This window comes from Cnephaeus nilssonii (assembly GCF_951640355.1).
Source record: "Cnephaeus nilssonii genome assembly, chromosome: 21".
Taxonomy (NCBI): Eukaryota; Metazoa; Chordata; class Mammalia; order Chiroptera; family Vespertilionidae; genus Cnephaeus; species Cnephaeus nilssonii.
Window position 1 is genome coordinate 5,845,463 of NC_137092.1, and position 18,359 is coordinate 5,863,821.

At 48.1% G+C, this 18,359-nt stretch overlaps 2 protein-coding genes across 2 annotated transcripts in view; both read left to right on the plus strand.

Annotated features, from left to right (window-relative positions):
• Positions 1-1,849: 1,849 nt before the first annotated feature.
• On the plus strand, positions 1,850-3,205 carry GPR61 (G protein-coupled receptor 61; the record flags this gene model as incomplete). Its single annotated transcript, XM_079761362.1, has 1 exon — positions 1,850-3,205. One exon carries the CDS (start codon positions 1,850-1,852, stop codon positions 3,203-3,205), a length of 1,356 nt encoding a protein of 451 aa, XP_079617488.1.
• Positions 3,206-7,476: 4,271 nt separating this feature from the next.
• GNAI3 (G protein subunit alpha i3) overlaps positions 7,477-18,359 on the plus strand; it is a 34,684-nt gene continuing 23,801 nt past the window's right edge. The window contains exon 1 of the mRNA XM_079762162.1: positions 7,477-7,732. Coding sequence (XP_079618288.1) covers positions 7,615-7,732 — 118 coding nt within the window. The 5' untranslated portion in view covers positions 7,477-7,614. The remainder of the gene's footprint in view (positions 7,733-18,359) is intronic.

The window sequence follows — 18,359 nt, forward strand, 5'->3', positions numbered from 1 at the left end:
CCTCTCAGTTGCATACCTCAGCACACTAGACGGAGGGTATCTGGGGGTGAAAACAATGAAAATTACATCGGGCACCTATTCCAATTGTCTGCAAACTCAGCGTGGCTAAGGAGCACAGGGAACAGAGCTGAGCTGCCATTTGATCAGGAGGCAGGAGAGACGCTGAGACCCCAGACGTCCTCTCCCAGTTTCTTCTCTGCTTCATGCTCACCGACCTTCACGATCTAGGTCATCTCCCCACTCTCGCACCTACCCCCTTACCCAGATGCCTGCTCCCCCCCCCCGCTCCCCCCTCCCCCAGTTCTGTGATGTGGTAACAGTCCCGGAACAAGAGGGCTTTGGGCCTGGGGTCCTCCGGTGGTCACCTCCAGTGACCAGAGATCTGGGGCCCCGGGGGTTGGGAGGTTCGGGACAGCTCCCCTCCCACCTGCAGGGACACTGTGGCCTCGGGAAGTGATCGAGTGGGTGCGGGGGACAGCTTCCTAGTGACTTCTGCCCTTCCAGCTTTGGGGGTAATGGAAGCTCAAAGAGCTAAACTCCAAGCTTCCTTTTTTTTTTTTTTAATGTATTGATTTTAGACAGAGAAGAAGAGAGGGATGGAGGCGGGGCGGAGTGGGGGGAGAGAGAGAGAGAGGTTTGTTGCTCCACGATTTCTGCATTCTCTGGTTGACTCTTGCATGTGCCCTGACTGGAGATCAAACCTGCAGCCTTGGCGTAGTGGGACGATGCTCCAACCAGCTGAGCTCCCCGGCCAGGGCCTGCCTGTTCCCTCTTACCCCTCCCCCCCAAAGGATCAGCCCTTGGTCTCGGGGACGGTGTGTTAGAGCCGCCTGTCCGCTTTCAGGGAGCTCCTTCCAGCGTAGCCCCAGCGCAGGGAGAGACGTTTTTAGAGACGGTTCACATTCGACAGCTCCTCCCTGAATGCCGAGACGCTCCGGCCGCTGTGGAGGCACCACTGAGCGCGGCGTGGCAGCCGACCTTGCCACGTACTCGCCGTGTGACCTTCGGTAAGTTGCCCTCTCCAGGCCTCCATGTCATTGGCTGCAAAACGGAAGTCGGGGTGCTACCTCCCGGACAGGGCTGCCTGCGGGTCACTCTGCAGAGTGCTCAGCACAGGGCCTGGCCGGCGGAAGGCCTCTTAGAAGGTCCCTGCTCGTCACTGGTCTTCTTATTCCTGGAACCTCAGGGTGCTCCGAACACGGCTGTGAGGTCCGCATTGTTCCCTTCGTTTACAGATGCCTTGATGAGGAAGCTGACGTTCGGCAGCGTCACTGCGTTGGTAATTCCCAGACCTCGTGTTCTTTCTGCCCCCACCGGCACCTGCCGCCGTGAGGAGACGAGAAACCGGGAAACGTACATGAACAGCCTTACACCCGGGGCGCTGTCCCGGAGCTCAGCGGGACCCTGGGCGAGGGGAGCGGAGTTAGACTCTCTGGATAAGGCGTCCCTGCCAGGGGAGAAGGGCGTGGACCACAGAGGAAAGGAAGTGGTGAAGAAGGAGCCGGAGACCAGTCGGCAGGTGGAGTGTTGAGTGGGCGAGGCTCCCCCATCCCTCACGTCTGTCTCCTCCAAGGTCATGGTCACCGCGGCAGACCCTGAGCTACCTCCTGGCGGAGAGATGAGCTCCTGAGCCTGTTACTGGCCGGGGGCTCCGTCCAGCCGCCCCGCCTCCCTCCAAGGCTGGCCCCCAGAGCGTGTCTGAGAGACTCCCGCAGGAGGTGCCCGCTCCCGCCACCCCCACACACCGCGCTGGGAAGCCTGGGCCTGGGCCCGCCATCCCAGGGTCACTGGACTAGGATGGGGGATGGGCCTGTGACAGGAGGTGCCCTGGGCGTCCTCTTCCGGCCCCATGGAGTCCTCACCCATCCCCCCGTCATCAGGGAACTCTTCCGCTCTGGGGAGGGCTCCCCAGACCCCAGGTCCCTCGACGGCCAGCGGGGCCCCGGAGGTGGGGCTGCGGGACGTGGCCTCGGAGTCCGTGGCCCTCTTCTTCATGCTCCTGCTGGACTTGACCGCCGTGGCCGGCAATGCCGCGGTGATGGCCGTCATCGCCAAGACCCCCGCCCTCCGGAAATTCGTCTTCGTCTTCCACCTCTGCCTGGTGGACCTGCTGGCCGCCCTCACCCTCATGCCCCTGGCCATGCTCTCCAGCTCCGCCCTCTTTGACCATGACCTCTTCGGGGAGGTCGCCTGCCGCCTCTACGTGTTCCTGAGCGTGTGCTTCGTCAGCCTGGCCATCCTCTCCGTGTCGGCCATCAACGTGGAGCGCTACTACTACGTGGTCCACCCCATGCGCTACGAGGTGCGCATGACGCTGGGGCTGGTGGCCTCCGTGCTGGTGGGGGTGTGGGTGAAGGCCTTGGCCATGGCCGCCGTGCCGGTGTTGGGGCGGGTCTCCCGGGAGGAGGGCGTGCCCAGCATCCCCCCAGGCTGCTCCCTCCAGTGGAGCCGCAGTGCCTACTGCCAGCTGTTCGTGGTGGTCTTCGCCGCCCTCTACTTCCTGCTGCCCCTGCTGCTCATCCTGGTGGTCTACTGCAGCATGTTCCGGGTGGCCCGCGTGGCCGCCATGCAGCGCGGGCCGCTGCCCACGTGGATGGAGACGCCCCGGCAGCGCTCGGAGTCGCTCAGCAGCCGCTCCACCATGGTCACCAGCTCGGGGGCCCACCAGACCACCCCGCACCGGACGTTCGGGGGTGGGAAGGCGGCCGTGGTCCTCCTGGCCGTGGGGGGGCAGTTCCTGCTCTGCTGGCTGCCCTACTTCTCTTTCCACCTCTACGCGGCCCTGAGCGCTCAGCCCGCGTCCACGCGGCAGGTGGAGAACGTGGTGACGTGGATCGGCTACTTCTGCTTCACGTCCAACCCCTTCTTCTACGGGTGCCTCAACCGGCAGATCCGGGGGGAGCTCAGCAAGCAGTTCGTCTGCTTCTTCAAGCAGGCCCCCGAGGAGGAGCTGCGGCTGCCCAGCCGGGAGGGCTCCATCGAGGAGAACTTCCTGCAGTTCCTGCAGGGGACCGGCTGCTCCACGGAGTCCTGGGCGGCCCGGCCCCTCCCCAGCCCCAAGCAGGAGCCCGCCGCCGTGGACTTCCGGATCCCGGGCCAGATAGCCGAGGAGACCTCCGAGTTCCTGGAGCAGCAACTCACCAGCGACATCATCATGTCAGACAGCTACCTCCGTCCGGCCCCCTCGCCTCGGCCTGAATCCTGATGGGCGGCTGGACTCGCGGAGGGAGGGGGGCCGGTCAGGACCGCGAGGAGCGCCCGGTGGCTCACCTTTCCCAGCCAGCGGGGCTGCAGGGCCTCTGCTTAGTGTTTTCTGGGCCGGGAACAGAGCCGACAGGATGGACACGTGGCGATCGCCTTGGACATGGCTGTGATCCTTGACTACTGGGGGAGGGGACCTGGTGAGATGGTGACGGGAGTCAAGGGTCACGAAGGTGAGAAGATGGATGTCTTTCCACTGGTGAACGTTCCCCACCGGGAAGCGGGGACGCTCATGAGGGTAGGAGCTGGAGGAGGCAGGGCGGCAGGCCGGGTTTGGAGTCGTCCTGGGGACCCTTCAGGATATTTCGATTTTTCAGGGTAATTGTCCGGGGCAGTACCTGCCTCCAAGCAAGGTAAGAAAATGACCCACGTGGTCCCCTCTCCTGGCCAGGTTTAAAAAGAACTATCCCAGCCACGTGTTTCGATGTGAGTACATAGACCAGGGGGTCCTCAAACTTTTTAAACAGGGGGCCAGTTCACTGTCCCTCAGACCGTGGGAGGGCCGGACTATAGTTTAAAAAAAAACTATGAACAAATTCCTATGCACACTGCTCATACCTTATTTTGAAGTAAAAAAACAAAACGGCAAAAACACCCGCATGTGGCCCGCGGGCCGTGGTTTGAGGACGCCTGACATAGACCTTTCCTAGGTTTAGGCCTGCGGTTTCCTTAAAGGGAGCGGGCCAGCGGGGCATGATCCTTTCCCGAGTTCGGCCAGAAGCAAAGGGAAACAGCCGTCAGGGAGCTGCTGCCTCCTGCCCTCTGTTCTGGGAGCAGCCCTTCTGTTCCATGGCTCTGTCTCTCTCCCGCACGTGGGGCATCAAGCGGGGGGTCCCTCTCCGCAGAGACAAGAATAGGACAGGAAGGCTCTTCCTCCTTGTCTTTTAGGACAAAGAAGTGGAAAGGTTGGGGGTTGGATGGCTGTAGGAGTTGAATTGTTAAGGTGGTTGGGTACAGAGAAGTGAGGTGATCGCCGTTACCAATAACACCATGAATTTTTTCTTTCCCCCTCCCCAGGACTGGCCTCCCTGACCTCTCTCCTCACGGCCGTGACCCACCTCCAGCCCCCGGACCATCGGGTGCAGAGACTAAGGTTGGGAATGGGTTGGTCGGGTGGGGTTCCCATGGTCCATTTAAATGCCTCCCTGCTCCCATTCATCGCTCTCAAAATTAGCTTCAGTGACAAAGACTTACATCTCTCTCCTATCGGCAGCCCTGGGTTGGAGAGAGGGCACAGGAGCGGGGCTCAGCTGCGCACTGGTTGAGACTGTAGGAACTGTGTTGGCTGGCATCGGTGGTGGTATTCTCACGGGAGGGGGGATCATTGCAGATTGGACGGGACATCCACCTGGGACTGCTTGTCCACCCACTTCCCTCAGCTGAATCAGGTGACAGTACAGGGTTGAGGCAGGGCCAAGGCGGTGGTGTGGTCTGTATTTGAACCAATTCCTGGCTCACTGAGCACCCAAGGGGAAGACGGCCTGGTGGGAGTGGGATAGTTTCCCCTTTGAACAGCCAATAAATACTTTTTTGTTACAAAAGTTATACTGATATCAACATTGACGCCTTCAGTTCAATGCAGTGCATCATAGTTGAATACCCACACACAGGATGTGACGTCACTGTCTTCAAGGAGTTCAGAGTCTAATTTGACCAAGTACCTTGTGTTTTTCACAGACCGTTTACATCTGGTAAAGCCTTATAGAGTTCTGTGAAAAAAAATATCCTGGAGAATATAGGAACATGGTTCTAACTTCTGAGAGTTCAGTCCGTGGCCGCAAGATACTTACCACGGAGGTTTCCTGCCGATTATGGAAAGTGTGTGGGTTGTAAATGAAAACTTAGTTGAGGAAAAAAAATAATTTATTAAATGAAAATGGGCCAATAGCTTTCCCCCTTTAGATCTAGGGAAATGTCCAGGTTGTTGTCTTCCTCGTCCAGCACCTATTACATTGAAGGAATCCCTTAGCTACTATATACACCCAGGAGTCTTTTGTGATTGCAAAACATATTCTCCTCTCTCTTCCCTTTTAAGATAAACTCCTAACGGTGGACTCGCCTTCCTAGGTGAGGGAAAACCTCTTCCAACATCACTGATCTGCGAGTAGGCCCTAACTCTGCCAGCAGGTGGCAGTGTGAGCCAGTGGAAATAGGAAAGGTGCCTCTGTGTGTGGGTGGGGGGACGGGGTGCAGGGCGGAGGAGGGGGGCATTAAACATTGTCTGGGAGCCATTTTGTTAATTTCTTTTGCCTTTTTCTTTGACTTTGCCCAGCAACCCTTCCTCCCCATACATCAAAGGAGAAAATTTTAAGTGCAAGGATAACTCTAATTCAGGCTGAAATTTCCTGACACCTGTGATCTCAACTGGCGTTTATTACAGACTTTGACATACGCTGGTTCGTTTGCCTTTTATTCCGCCCCCTCTCCACCCCCCAGTGAATCATGAAGGAAATAAACATTCCTCTTCTCTTATGCTAAGAACTTTCCCAACAGTTTCTGCCATGACCACCTTCCAGGAGTTTTCTAGTCGGCTGGTCAAGTTCGATAGGTAATCCTTAGCTGTGAAAGTTGTTCCTGGAAACATTTGGGCCCCTAATCCCCTGAGGAACCAGCAGGCTGAGACAAGCGTCCTCTCAGTGGCTTTTTCCTGCACCCTGGTGGTGTTGGGGTAACTCTCAATCCTAGATGAAGACCTTCTGTGGTCAGGTCTCCCCAGGGAACACCTTACAGCGGCGTGATAGCAAAAGGGGCGGATTTGGGAGTCACACAGACCTACTTACTCACGGTGTGAACTTGGGAAAGATGCTTCACTGCTCTGAGCCTATTTCCTCATCTGCAAAAGCGGGGATAACATTACCTACCTCGCAGGGTTGTTGTGAGGATTAAAGGAGAGGACGTGTGGAAGCACCTAGCCATACCTGGCAAGTAGGTGCTCAATAAATACTGGGTTTTCTTCCCTTTCCTCTTGCCCTTTCCCCCCCATTAGTATTGATTATGGGAAAACATGTCCCTTTTATTCTAACAGTCATTAGGGAATGAATAGGAGTCTTGTCAAACTTTGAAAAAAACTGGTATGAAGTTACGGGGGTGGAGGCTGTTGAAGGTGGCTCTCATGGAACCTTTCTTAGGGTATATTAGGGAAATAATTTTTAATCACAGGGAAAAGTTTTTTGGGGCTACAATAGTTCCCTTCCCTAGACTGTTTAGTGGAGAGTTCGTGCGGGGCTATTGGGAGAAAAGGTAATGTAGGGTCACCTTCACGGTAGCACCCAGGATTATGAGTGCAAAAGGCTATCAGTCTGGGACTTTCATAGGGGATTTATTACTTTCCAAGTGATGATAGCACTGAAAGGCCAATTTCACTAGAACTTCCCTTTTTGTGTGGCACCGCAACAGGAAACTTTAGGAGATTCACAGGGTGCACTGGTTTGTTTCGGGGTGTGGGGCGGAGGTTGACGAGCCCTGGTAGAAGTCCGGAGGCCCTTCGGCAGAACGAGCTGCTGAGCGCGACGACGGGCTGGTCCTGGGAAAGGCAGCGTGGGAATTCTATGGAGGAACTTCCACGCTTACCTTTCAGGGAGAGTCTGCTAGCGATTTCAAGTAGCCCTGTGCCAACAGCGCAGGAGCTGGACAATTCTCAGCTCCACACAAATTTGCACGTAACGGCACGAGGACCAGCGAGCAGGAGGCAGAGGGACAGAGGTGGGAGGAAGGGATCGCTCCAGTCCCGGGCATCTCAGCGGTGGAGCGGGGCCAGGACCCGGCTCTGAGGTCTGCTCCCATCCCATAGATCTGGATGGGTAGGCCCGGGCGGAGAACGTGTCCTAAACTTGGCCAGGGACCCCGGGTTTGGCCGGTGAGAAATTCCCAGCAGCCATTCCCAGGCGGGTTGTGGGTTCTTAACAGGAATCCCCGCCCTCCCCTCAACCCTCATCCAAAGCGGGGCTGTGCCCTGGGGAAGGCGCCATGAACTGAAGCCAGTCCCTGTTTTTTTTTTGCATTTATTTAAATATGACAGCCGAAAACATGCAAAGGGATTATAAGGCGAGTTCCACGGGTCCTGGACCGCCCGCAGACCCACCGCCGGGCTTCGCCAACTCCCCCTCCCTCACCTCCCGTACTTCCGCTTCCGGTTGCATCTCCAGTTCCCCCAGCTGAAACAGCTCTAGCCGTACCGGCCGCGGGGCGTTTCCGGAAGTGTCGTAAACACCGGATATCCGGTTTCTCCGGGCGCTCCAGGAGCTGACCGAGAGGGCCTCCGCCCAGCAGCAGACGCCGTCTCGGCCGGCCGACCCGCACAGTCTCCGCGGTGCGTGAGTGAGCCCGGGCCTGGTCCCCTCTCCCGCCGCCGCCATGGGCTGCACGCTGAGCGCCGAGGACAAGGCGGCGGTGGAGCGGAGCAAGATGATCGACCGCAACTTGCGCGAGGACGGGGAGAAAGCGGCGAAAGAAGTGAAGCTGCTGCTCCTCGGTGAGGGCCTGTGGGCGGGGCCGGCGGGGCTTTCGGGGAGGCCTGGGCGCTGGCGGGGGGCCGTGAGGGGCGTCCGGCCGGGCTGGCGGGGAGGATCCCGAAGCGGGTGGAGGGCGTGACGGGCAAGGGGTTCGGGTGCGGGGTGGGCGGCCGAGTCTCCGCAGGGCGGGATGCGGGAGAGGGGTTCTCAGGTGGGGGGAGTTAGGGAGAGGGTGTGCCTCCGAGTGGACTTGCCTTTAGCGAAGGGAGTTGGGAGAGCGGGGAGACGGGACTGTGTTGGGTGTATAGGAGAGGCTCCCGAAGGAAGGGAAGGGGGTTAGGGAAGGTTTATTCGAGGGAGTTGGAGTGGTGGGTAGCCAGGAGGACGGGGTAGAGTGTGTGGGGCTTGTATGATGGCCTGAGAGTTCGGAGCGAGGTGATGCTTGATGGCAGGGCCGAGCCGGGTGGCTCAGCGGTTAATATACACAGAGGGGCTGGGCCAGAGGGGTCACGGAAGGCCCCGGCATGTGTTCAGAGGGGGCATTTTGCACAGGAGGGAAGGTGGAAGAACCCTGGCTTGCCCAGTCACACGAAGGTGTGTGGTCGAGCTAAAAAAGTGACAAGTTCCCGGGTATAAAGGAAAAGAATTCGGTTGCAGAGGCTGTGTCTGTTTTTCCACCTTTTTCTATCCTTTTTATCCTCTTAAGGTTTTATCACCCCTTCCCATGGTTTTGTAAAGGGGAGATGGTGTGAGCCGAGGAGAGTTAAGGACGGCCTTGCTTGAGGTTTGTGTCCAAAGACGTAGTGGACAGTCCAGTCCGCATTGGCAGTTGGTAGGGGTGATGGGCAGTGGGAGTGGAGTTACCTTAGGGTAAGTTAAGGAGTCAGACACATTTACTGTAAAGACTGGGACAGACTTCTGGTGAGCCGTTTTCTTTTCTTTCTTTTTTTTTTTTTTTGGGGTCCCTTCGAACTAAGAGCATTGACTTCAGGAATTGCTGTTTATTTTACCCCACATTCGTTTTAAGTGGCTTTTAGGTACAGTCAGATGCATTTTATTCAGCGTGATTAGTTTTAAAAGTGTTTGAGAGGCTGGCTTCTAGAGGCTCAGTAAGCCCTATGAAGAACTCTAGCATCAGCTTGTCACTAAATCAAGCCAATTGTTTCATTGTAAGTATTTTCTAGAGATCTGTTGGAGAAGAAGTAGGAGTCATGGTTTCTGTAAGCAGTAGAACTTTTTTTTTTTTTTTTTTTTTTGAGAAAAAGAAGTTGCTTTGAGAGAGGTGCTCCACTATCACCTGCTTTTGTGCTCCAGGATGTGCTGGGCGCCCTGTCACTCCTCCTGTTAACCTGCTTGGTGGTTTGTAGATTGCAGAAGCCCTGGTAACAGCTTTCCGGATGGAGGGGGCAAGTTACATGTTAGAGCTTGAGCTTCCAGATTGAATACCTGATCTTTCAGAAAGCATGAATTCACACTGTAGTTCTAGACAGCCGCGCTCTGTGAAACAAGTACCGTTTGTGAATGAGCATGCCCTTTGACACATGCTCTTTAAACACTATTTGTTTTTTTTAAAATATATTTTATTGATTTTTTACAGAGAGGAAGGGAAAGGGAATAGAGAGCTAGAAACATCGATGAGAGAGAATCATCGACCAGCTGCCTCCTGCACACCCCCTACCAGGGATGTGCCCTCAGCCAATGTACATGCCCTTGACCGGAATCGAACCTGGGACCTTTCAGTCCGCAGACCGACGCTCTATCCATTGAGCCAAACCGGTTTCGGCTTTAAACACTATTAATATTGGGCAGACATTGCTCCGGGGGGCTTTTCAGGTGTTTGATATAAATCACAATGCTCAGGGCATTAGCATCGTCTGTATTGATCAGCTGGTTGTAAAATTAAAGGTGTCTCTCATCTTCTGTGCGTGTTTTGATTTATATTGCCCATCAGAGATCCCCTCAGGGCATTAGCCTATTGTGATACAGTTGCAAACTGGGAGGCTTTCTTCCAAGTGGCAGGATTTGGCAGGCGGAACTTGTCCAAATGTCTACAGAAATCTTTATTCAGGACTTTTAAATAGTGCATTTAATTAAAAACAAATGAAACATATGATGACTTAGGAAACCTCAAAAGCTGTAAGTAAAAATCGAAGCACTAAAGCATTTGCTTTTAATTTTTTTCAATTTCATTGTTTTAAGTAAGATTTTTTAATATTCTTGAGCAAGTTTAATCAACCACTTCAAGTAGGTTATGGATACAGATGCTCTTGCTGGAACCATATCATAACGCACATATGAAATGCAAGTTTTCTCCCTTGCTGTTTCTATAAGCAAAATGCACCCATCACCGTATACAAAGAATTTTCTTTTTGCTGTAGAATACCTCCTGGATGTACATGTAATTCGTTTTTACTTCATCACTGTGAAGCTGTCAAGTGTAGACTAAGTTGCGCTCTATTTACTTGCCCTTGTCTCTCCTGGCACATAATAGGTGTTCATTAAATATTACTGTATTTTCTTCCTCGCAGGGATGTAGTTTAGCACCGTGATTAACAACATGGGCTCTGCAGTCAGACTGTTTCATATTCTAATTCTCATTCACCAGCTCTAACCTTGGGAAAGTTATTCACACAATGCTCTCTCAGCTTCCTCATCTTTTAAAATGGAGAAAATAGAGGTATTTCATAGTATTGCTGTGAGGATTAAATATGGTAATAATGTGAAGTAGAACATAGCGTGGTACACTGTATTAGCTCAGTGAATATTAGTTATTTTTGTTATTAAATCAAAATGAATGTTACAGATTACAGGTACTATGAAATTCAGATTAAGAAACTAGTGTGGGCTGAATTAGTTAAGGAACACTTCCATGTTATAATTGTTTTATTACCTTTTATTTGAATTTCCTTTAGGTCTATTATTGGAAGGATCTTGATATGCCAGATTAGTGTTTAATCATAATTTTCGATAGAAAGACAAAATTCTATTTTGCAAAGCTTTCCAATCAGAGTGCAGTGCATAGGATGGCATACAGGTGTGCTGCTTGCAGGCTTTTAAAATAGTTTTGAAATTTTAAATCATTTTTATAATTTTTCATTACAACAGTTGAAATGATAATTTTGGTATGATTTCCTCTGTAAAATTTCTGAATTTGGTATTGAAAATATTTCATTTGGAAGATTTATACTAATTAGTATTTAATATCATCTGTAATACTTTGTGTTTGATTTTTCATGTCATAATTTTATGATATGTGAAAGACATATCCAGCTTACCTCAATAAGCCTCACAAATATTATCATTTTCAGTGTGTGTCATGATGTAGCAAAGTTGGGACGCGCTGGTATAACGGACACTAGCACTGCTTTTGGAGTCACATAAAACCAAACTCAGTTCCACCTCCATTGATTAACTGTGAGACCCAGAGCATGTAACAACCATATGAGTTTTAATTTTCACACATACAAAGTGGGAATGATGTCTGTTTGATCATATGAAATGAGATGGTGCATGTAAAATGCTCAGCAAACAAATATTCAGTAAATGGTGACCTCTGTTATTACAATGTTTGTGAAGCTTATCATTTTAGCTACTTTTTTCAAAGGTGTTTCAGGCAGATATCTAATTATTTTTCAAATATTAATATACTCTTTTTAAAGATCTTCAAGGAAGTTTAGTAAATATCAATCCTTTATGGTGAAGAAATTAAATATTATCACTTAGTTTTGTAAGTTCTTTCGTGATCTACTCCTGTGCTATCTCCAGATTTTCATTTCTTGTAGTTCCTCTTAGCAGATCTTGCGCAAACATTATACAAAATGAGGGCGATGCTTTGTTCTTTAGGATTCTGCCAGTGGTGGCATGGCAGAAACTAAGTTATGTGCAGATAGTTGGAATCATCTAATTCACTTAAACCCTGTGTGAATTAGATGCAGATAGTTGGAATCATCTAATTCACTTAAACCCTGTGAATTTCTCTGCTCACTTATGACTTCTTTGGCCCTGCCCCCACCCCCACCCCCATGATTCACATTTAAATATCTGCGTATCACTGGCTGAATCTGCTCATTGAAAATTAGGCAGTCCTTTGATAAGTACCATATACATTATGTCCTCATAGGATGATATCCTTTGCAGTGTTTGCCATTTTTTGGCATAAGATTCATAGACAGTTGTTAAATTTCTTGTGAGGATGCATCTTGTTTCTGAGGGGGAAAAAACTGGCATAAAAAGTAGAAATTCACATTATAAAAATAGGCTTGTTTTTTTATAAGCACTTACTGTTCTTTGTGTCTTTTATTTAAATGCACTCATCATTCTGCAGTCTGACAATGTGGTCCTTTTTAGGAATTATGAGATTGTAATCTTCCCCGAATAGGCTAATTCTGTAGGGATGACAGAGAGTAGGGTGCTTAGTACTTATTAGAATTTATAGGGTATGTAACCTTTTACCCAGGGCTGCATCTGTGTTGTTTTAAAAATAATTTTTAGCCTATTAAACTTATTTGCAGTATTACCGAAAAGTCTTTTAGATCTGTGGCAGTTGTCTCTATGAAAGTGGTTCCTCTTTTGGCGAAACCCGAAGACCTGTGTTCCTTACTCAGTTCCTCCCCATGGTGCTGAGCCTCATCCCCAGTTGCTGGGAAAGGAAAAGGGAGTGGGTGGGTCTTGGCAGGTACTTCCCCTTTCCCCCCAACCCTCTCTTTTCCTTTCTGGTTTCTTCCATGGCATGCTTTAACAAACAAACCTGGGGGTGGGGGTGGGGGGGGGTTAGGGTTAGGCTTCAGAAGATCCATGGCTTTTTATAAATTGCTAGCAAAATTTGTGGTTATAGCATTTTCCTGGGGAGAGGAGCCATAGATTTGCTCATGTTCTTTTCCCACAATACTGTCTGCCCTCCATTCTTTTAAAGTCCCTCGTTGGGACCAGGAGAATCAGTAGCTGCACAAAAATGGAAAGTTCAAAATGCAAAAGAAAAAACCTAGACACTGTGAAGAGTGTTTAGTTCCTCTTTTAGAGGACAGTTTTTTACTTGGAATTTTGAGAAATCTATTTCCTGTACTTCAGATGGCTTGTCTGTCTCCTGTTTCCCCAATGAATTCATTACCTACAGGCCACCTCTTACCTCAGGCTGATAAACCTAATATAGAACTTACCTCCCCACGTCCCTTCTCTCCCCCATGTCCACCTGTCGGGAACTTCCTGTTCTGGCATCATCGTTCTCAAGTCTTCTTGGCTGAAAACAGATCTAGATTTTTAACTCTTCTCTTGCTCTCATCCTTATAACTAGTCAATCACCAAGTCCTATGAATCATTTGTTACCAGATATTGGAGTTATTGGACCTGTAAAATTTTGTTGTTATTGACTGACTTAGGGTCCCATCATTTTCTTTCTCTTAGTAAATGCATTTTAAAAATATCCCAAAGTTCCATCTGTTATGATTACTATGCAGTTCCCTTTCCTCCATGAAACCTTTTTGATGTTCTGTCCCTTTCTTTGAAATCTCATAGTACTTTTTATGTCTCTTATAGTCTGTCTACCTTATATTATGATTATTTTTATACTTACCTGCTCCTAACTACATGGTTCTTGAGGACTGAGAGGACTAGCTATTTCTCATCTTTATATTATAAATAATGCTAAGGTGTTTTGCCTGTAGGGAATAGGAACTCTCTCCCACTTGTCCCAATCAAGGAGGAGTTTATTGAAAGGATACAGTGGGCAACTTCATAAGCATCAGACATCCAAAGATAGACAAGAGATGAACAGAGCCGGGTCCCGTGTGTAAGGATTGTGATGCGTGCTCTCTCCCCCATTCCTCCTAGGACAGAATAGTCACTTGTTCTGTGTTGTTGGTAAGCCACCTCTTCAGATCAGCTTTCTCTGCTCACTTATGACTTCTTTGGCCCTGCCCCCACCCCCACCCCCAATTTTCAGCTTTGGCTTACTCTGACAACTCTGGTTCACACACTGTTTGACCAGGTAGTTCAAGTGCTTCATGTCCTTTGAGTCAGGTTCCCAGGATCCGCATTTCAGGTTCCTGGGAAAGAATGTCCGATTGGCTCAGCCATGTCAGGTGCCCACCACTATCTAGCAGCGGTGGTGGGAATATGGCAGGGTTGATGAAGTATTATGAGTTCCGTTAGTCTGACCCTTTCAAAGACTGGGGGGTCAAGTTCTCTATTAAGGCAATAGGAGCCCAGCACGCAAAATCGTGTGAGACCCAGGACCCAGAGTCCCGTGGCTTGGCAGGACCCAGAAAGAGTCCCGCGGCTGCCGCCAGAAACCTGCCTGTCGCCCCGGCGGGACCCACAAACCCACCCGCGCCTCCGGTCAAGTCCCCCAGAGTCAAGTCCCTGCCCACCCGCATGCACCTCACTGCACACACAGCCCCGCCCACCTCGCATGCGCATCCTCCCACCGGTTGTTAGGGTGTGATGGTGTGATGACCACAGGCTTTTTATATAACAGATGGATAGAGAGTTAATGATTAATAGATGACAATCCTACAATGTAGTAGACACTCATTAAATACAAGTTGGAATGAGATGAAATATTGAAGAACTAACTGTATCCCTGCTTTAGCCCTAGCTGGTTTGCTCAGTGGTTAGAGCATCGGCCCACAGACTAAAGGGTGGTGAGTTTGATTCTGGTCTAGGGCACATACCTCAATTGCAGGCTTGATCCCTAGCCTCGGTCAGGGTGTGTCCAGGAGGCAACCAATTGATGTTTCTATCTCTACTCCTCCCTTCCACTCTCTCCCAAATATTCTCAGATGAGGATTAACAAAAAACAACAACGCTTTAGTTTTTCATTAATTCACAAGAACATGCCTGCTAATTCTCAATATTAAGTTGTCATTTTGTATGGTTGGCAGATGTAATTAAATTCAACTTGAGGTAGGGTGCAGGATTTTAAACTCCCATTATCAACACATCCAACTCAGAAGAGTTATTTAATTACTATTAAATAACTGAATTCACCTGAATTTAATTACTTTCTATTTTAATTCAGGAGCTAATTTTTTAATGCGTATAATCAGTACATGATCTGTGCTTCACCATCCCAGCTTTTTCCTGACTTTTTTCCCTACTATTTTTATGAGCACCAGAAAATTGTCCAAAACTAAGGGAAGAGGTAAAACAGACTATTTTGCTCCTTGTTGATAATCTTGCTTAGAGGTTTTTTGTTTGTTTGTTTAGTGAGTAGGTAAAAACATGGCAAAGCAGATAGCTCATAGATTTGAGCCATCATGCTCTGTCTTCTGTTTTGTTGGCTTGGTGTAGTTTTGTTTTATTAGGGATTGGGACCTGTCCGGGAGGGTGGGGAAGGGAAGAAGAGATGCTCTGAGTACCCAGGAGCGAGAGTGTTAGCCACAAAGACAAATGTCTAGAGCAGTGGACTCCAAATTTGTTCAGATTACTGGAGCTTGTTTTAAAATTTAAACAGAATACAGAAGTAAAGAGACTGAAAATTGGGAGATCAGTCCTAATCGCTGAGCTTCATTTTCCTTGTCTGCATGAGGCCTGATCTCAGGGTCCTTTGTGGAGTTAATATTATCAACCAGATGGAGTATTTTAGCAAATTATAAAGAGGGCTGTTTTTTTCGTTGCTAGTTCTCTTATTCTTGAGTTTGATTGAACTTAGTTTAACATAAAGCTGTTTAGGAAGATAGTTAAAAACTGAGGTTAAAAACCTGAAAGACATAAATTACATAAAGTGCCCATAGTGTAAATGTTCAAGAGAATGTAAAGAAAAGAAATTGTTCTAGTATTTGATTTTAACCTCCAGTTTTTAAACTGTCTTACTTTTTGGTATATTTCTTTTTCAGTGTTTAGCAAGTTAGAGTTATCTTTAAGCCTTTATCTATCCAGGCTATCCTGTTACCTGCTTAGCAATCATCTGTATCATTTCTGTAATTCAAGCTACTTGAACTGAGTAACATTGTGTTAGGATCCCTGTTTAATCATTCTAGTTTTGATACAGTGCTCTGTGTAAATGAAATATCCTATTTTCCATGATTTGCTATTAAGTTGTAACAGAAATGAATATAATATGAACTAAGCAAAGAAGGATTCCCAAAAGACCACATTTATTTGACATCTATCTGAAAAATGGCCTAATGATCTTAGACAAGTTTCAGGAGGATGTAGACTTCAGACATGAATTCCCTTTGATTTTCAAGTTAGACTCGGGAGGTACTTAAAAGTTTAAGATTGTTGAAGGTTAGCTGAGATATTAGTGTTCATTGTTTGCTTCTTTTTGTCACCAAATCTACTCAAATGGTTGTTTTTAATATTCATACAAAAGTCTTAGGGTTATTTTAAAAGTGATGTTAGTATTTTACATCTCAGGATTGCTTAACATAAAAGTAGACAGTGCTCTAAATTTTTTCTAGCTGCTCAGGGAAATCTACAGCTGTAGAGTCAGGCATGTCTCACCATGATCAAAACATACACTCTATTTATACATTTAAATTGTGCTTGTATCTTCTGCTTTGTTCAGGTGGCCTGAGGTTAACGCTTACTATACTGGTGATATAGGGACCTTTAAATCAGACTTCTTTAAAATTATCGGGGTAGCTTGATTCTTGTCATCTTACAATTAACCTTTCTGTAAAGGTTGGGTTTTAAAATTTAAACAGTATTCCATTGAATTCCAAAAACTTATTATGGAAATGTTGCACTGTCCATGGCTTTCTGTTTTAGTCATGTATTGATATCCCTAGTTTTTAAAACTTTTTCTTATTAAATGGATAGTGTTGTATGGAAATGGATTTTGCCTGGGACCTTGGGAATTACGTTTTACAAATTACTGTAAGTTATAGAAAGATTGTTTCAGAGTAACATACTTTTAGTAGAGCATGGCCCCTCTGTTCCCTGAAGTTAGGACATGGGAATCATTAACTTCAAAACAGGGCTCTGTTTGAGGCAATGCTGTAATTACTACCATGATTTACATAGTTAATGTAGTTCTGATGTCTGTGATGTGATAGTGCAGCCTTAAACGCTCTATGGAAGTGATTACAATGTTGAGTTATGCATTTCGGGAAATAACAAATTGAACTCCTTCCTTAATGATGGAAATCTCTTTTACCATTCTGCAGCATTAATATATCCTCACATATTTTAGTTCATTTCGGGTTGTTAAAAAATAATTTCGTTCCTTCCTCTACTTCTAAGAAGAGAAGTTTATTTTATTTGTGTTATTACGGTTGTAATGAAAATCCACATTCATGTCCTCATCAGTATTTGTAGTTCTTTCACCTTTTTCTAGACTACTTAAAAGTTTTTTTAATACACTTTTTATTTTGGAATAATTTTAGATTTACAGAAAAGCCACAAGATAGTGCATAGAGTTCCCATGTACTGTTCACCTGGTTTCTCTTAATGTTGACATCTTACAGAGCGACGGTACATTTGTCAGCACTAAACTTCACACTTCATTGGGACTGGAGCAGTTTTCCGCTCGTGTTCTTTTTCTGCACCAGGATCCAGGCTAGGGCACCGCATGGCGCTTGTCGGGCTGCTCTCAGTTGAGCTTTTTGGCTTCGGTGTGGCAGTCCAAAGGAGCCTCGTTTATTAAGCTGCTTATGATCAGCTATCTCTGATCGGCTTATATGTGCTCAGGTGCTTTCCTAGCCTGGAGATTACAAATAGCTGAGAATAGAGCTCTGAAGCAATTCGAGCTGTGCAGATACACCAGTAAACAGTGATAATGTATGTGGAATGTGGTTACAGAAGGAGTAGCCAAGTTCTGGAAGGAGGTGGGGAAGGGACATATCAGGGAAGTCCTCCCAGAGGAGGCGATGTTGGAGATGGACCTTGAAGGATAAATAGGAGCTCTTAAGGCAGAGACTGGAGAGAAGTGCACCCAGACAGAGGGGGTACTGGTGCGAACAAAAGCTCAGTGATGTCTGTGAGCCAATGACCAGGTTTGCCTGCAATGAAGGGTTGGTGTAGGAATGGAGGAGGTGAGGCTGGGGAGGTATACAGGGATTAGAGGAGTGCTCATTTGAGTATTTTACTTTTCTATCTCACAAGAAAATTTTGAGGCGGGGCTAGTAAGAAATGTACCTTGGCAAAATTAGTTTTCAGTGATGTATGTGTACAAACCCTATAATTTAGGGTTAACATCAAATGGCTTTCTGTTGACCTGCTTTCAAAGAAGTGAAAGGAAACTTACTCACCAGAAGCCAGAATTAGAATACTGAGGCAGCCAGAGGCGAATCCCCCTGTTGCTCACAAGTGCCCGCTCCCTCAGGCATTCTCTCTATTCCGCAGAAGTGAGGAGGAACCCACACTTGTCCCACGTACATGGCCAGTTGCCCAAAGAGAACACCGGATCTTGAGCAGCACTCAAGTTACTTGTTCATATTCTCAAGTGATAGTGTTTTGAGGAGAGCTATTCGGCTAAGTGAGCTGCCTCTTTTTCTCTCTTAATCAAACCAACATCTTCCTTAGGTGATTTATGAACGTTAAAGTGGCTGTTAGCTTTCTGCTTTATAGTTTACTAGTGGCCCGGTGCACAGATTCGTGCACATTGAAAGGAAATTAATTAGAAGGTGGCCGGCAGGGTAGGACTGGGCTAGCCGGGGGCTGGACACGCCCTGGAGCCAACCTCCCACAGTCCCTCCCCCACCAGAT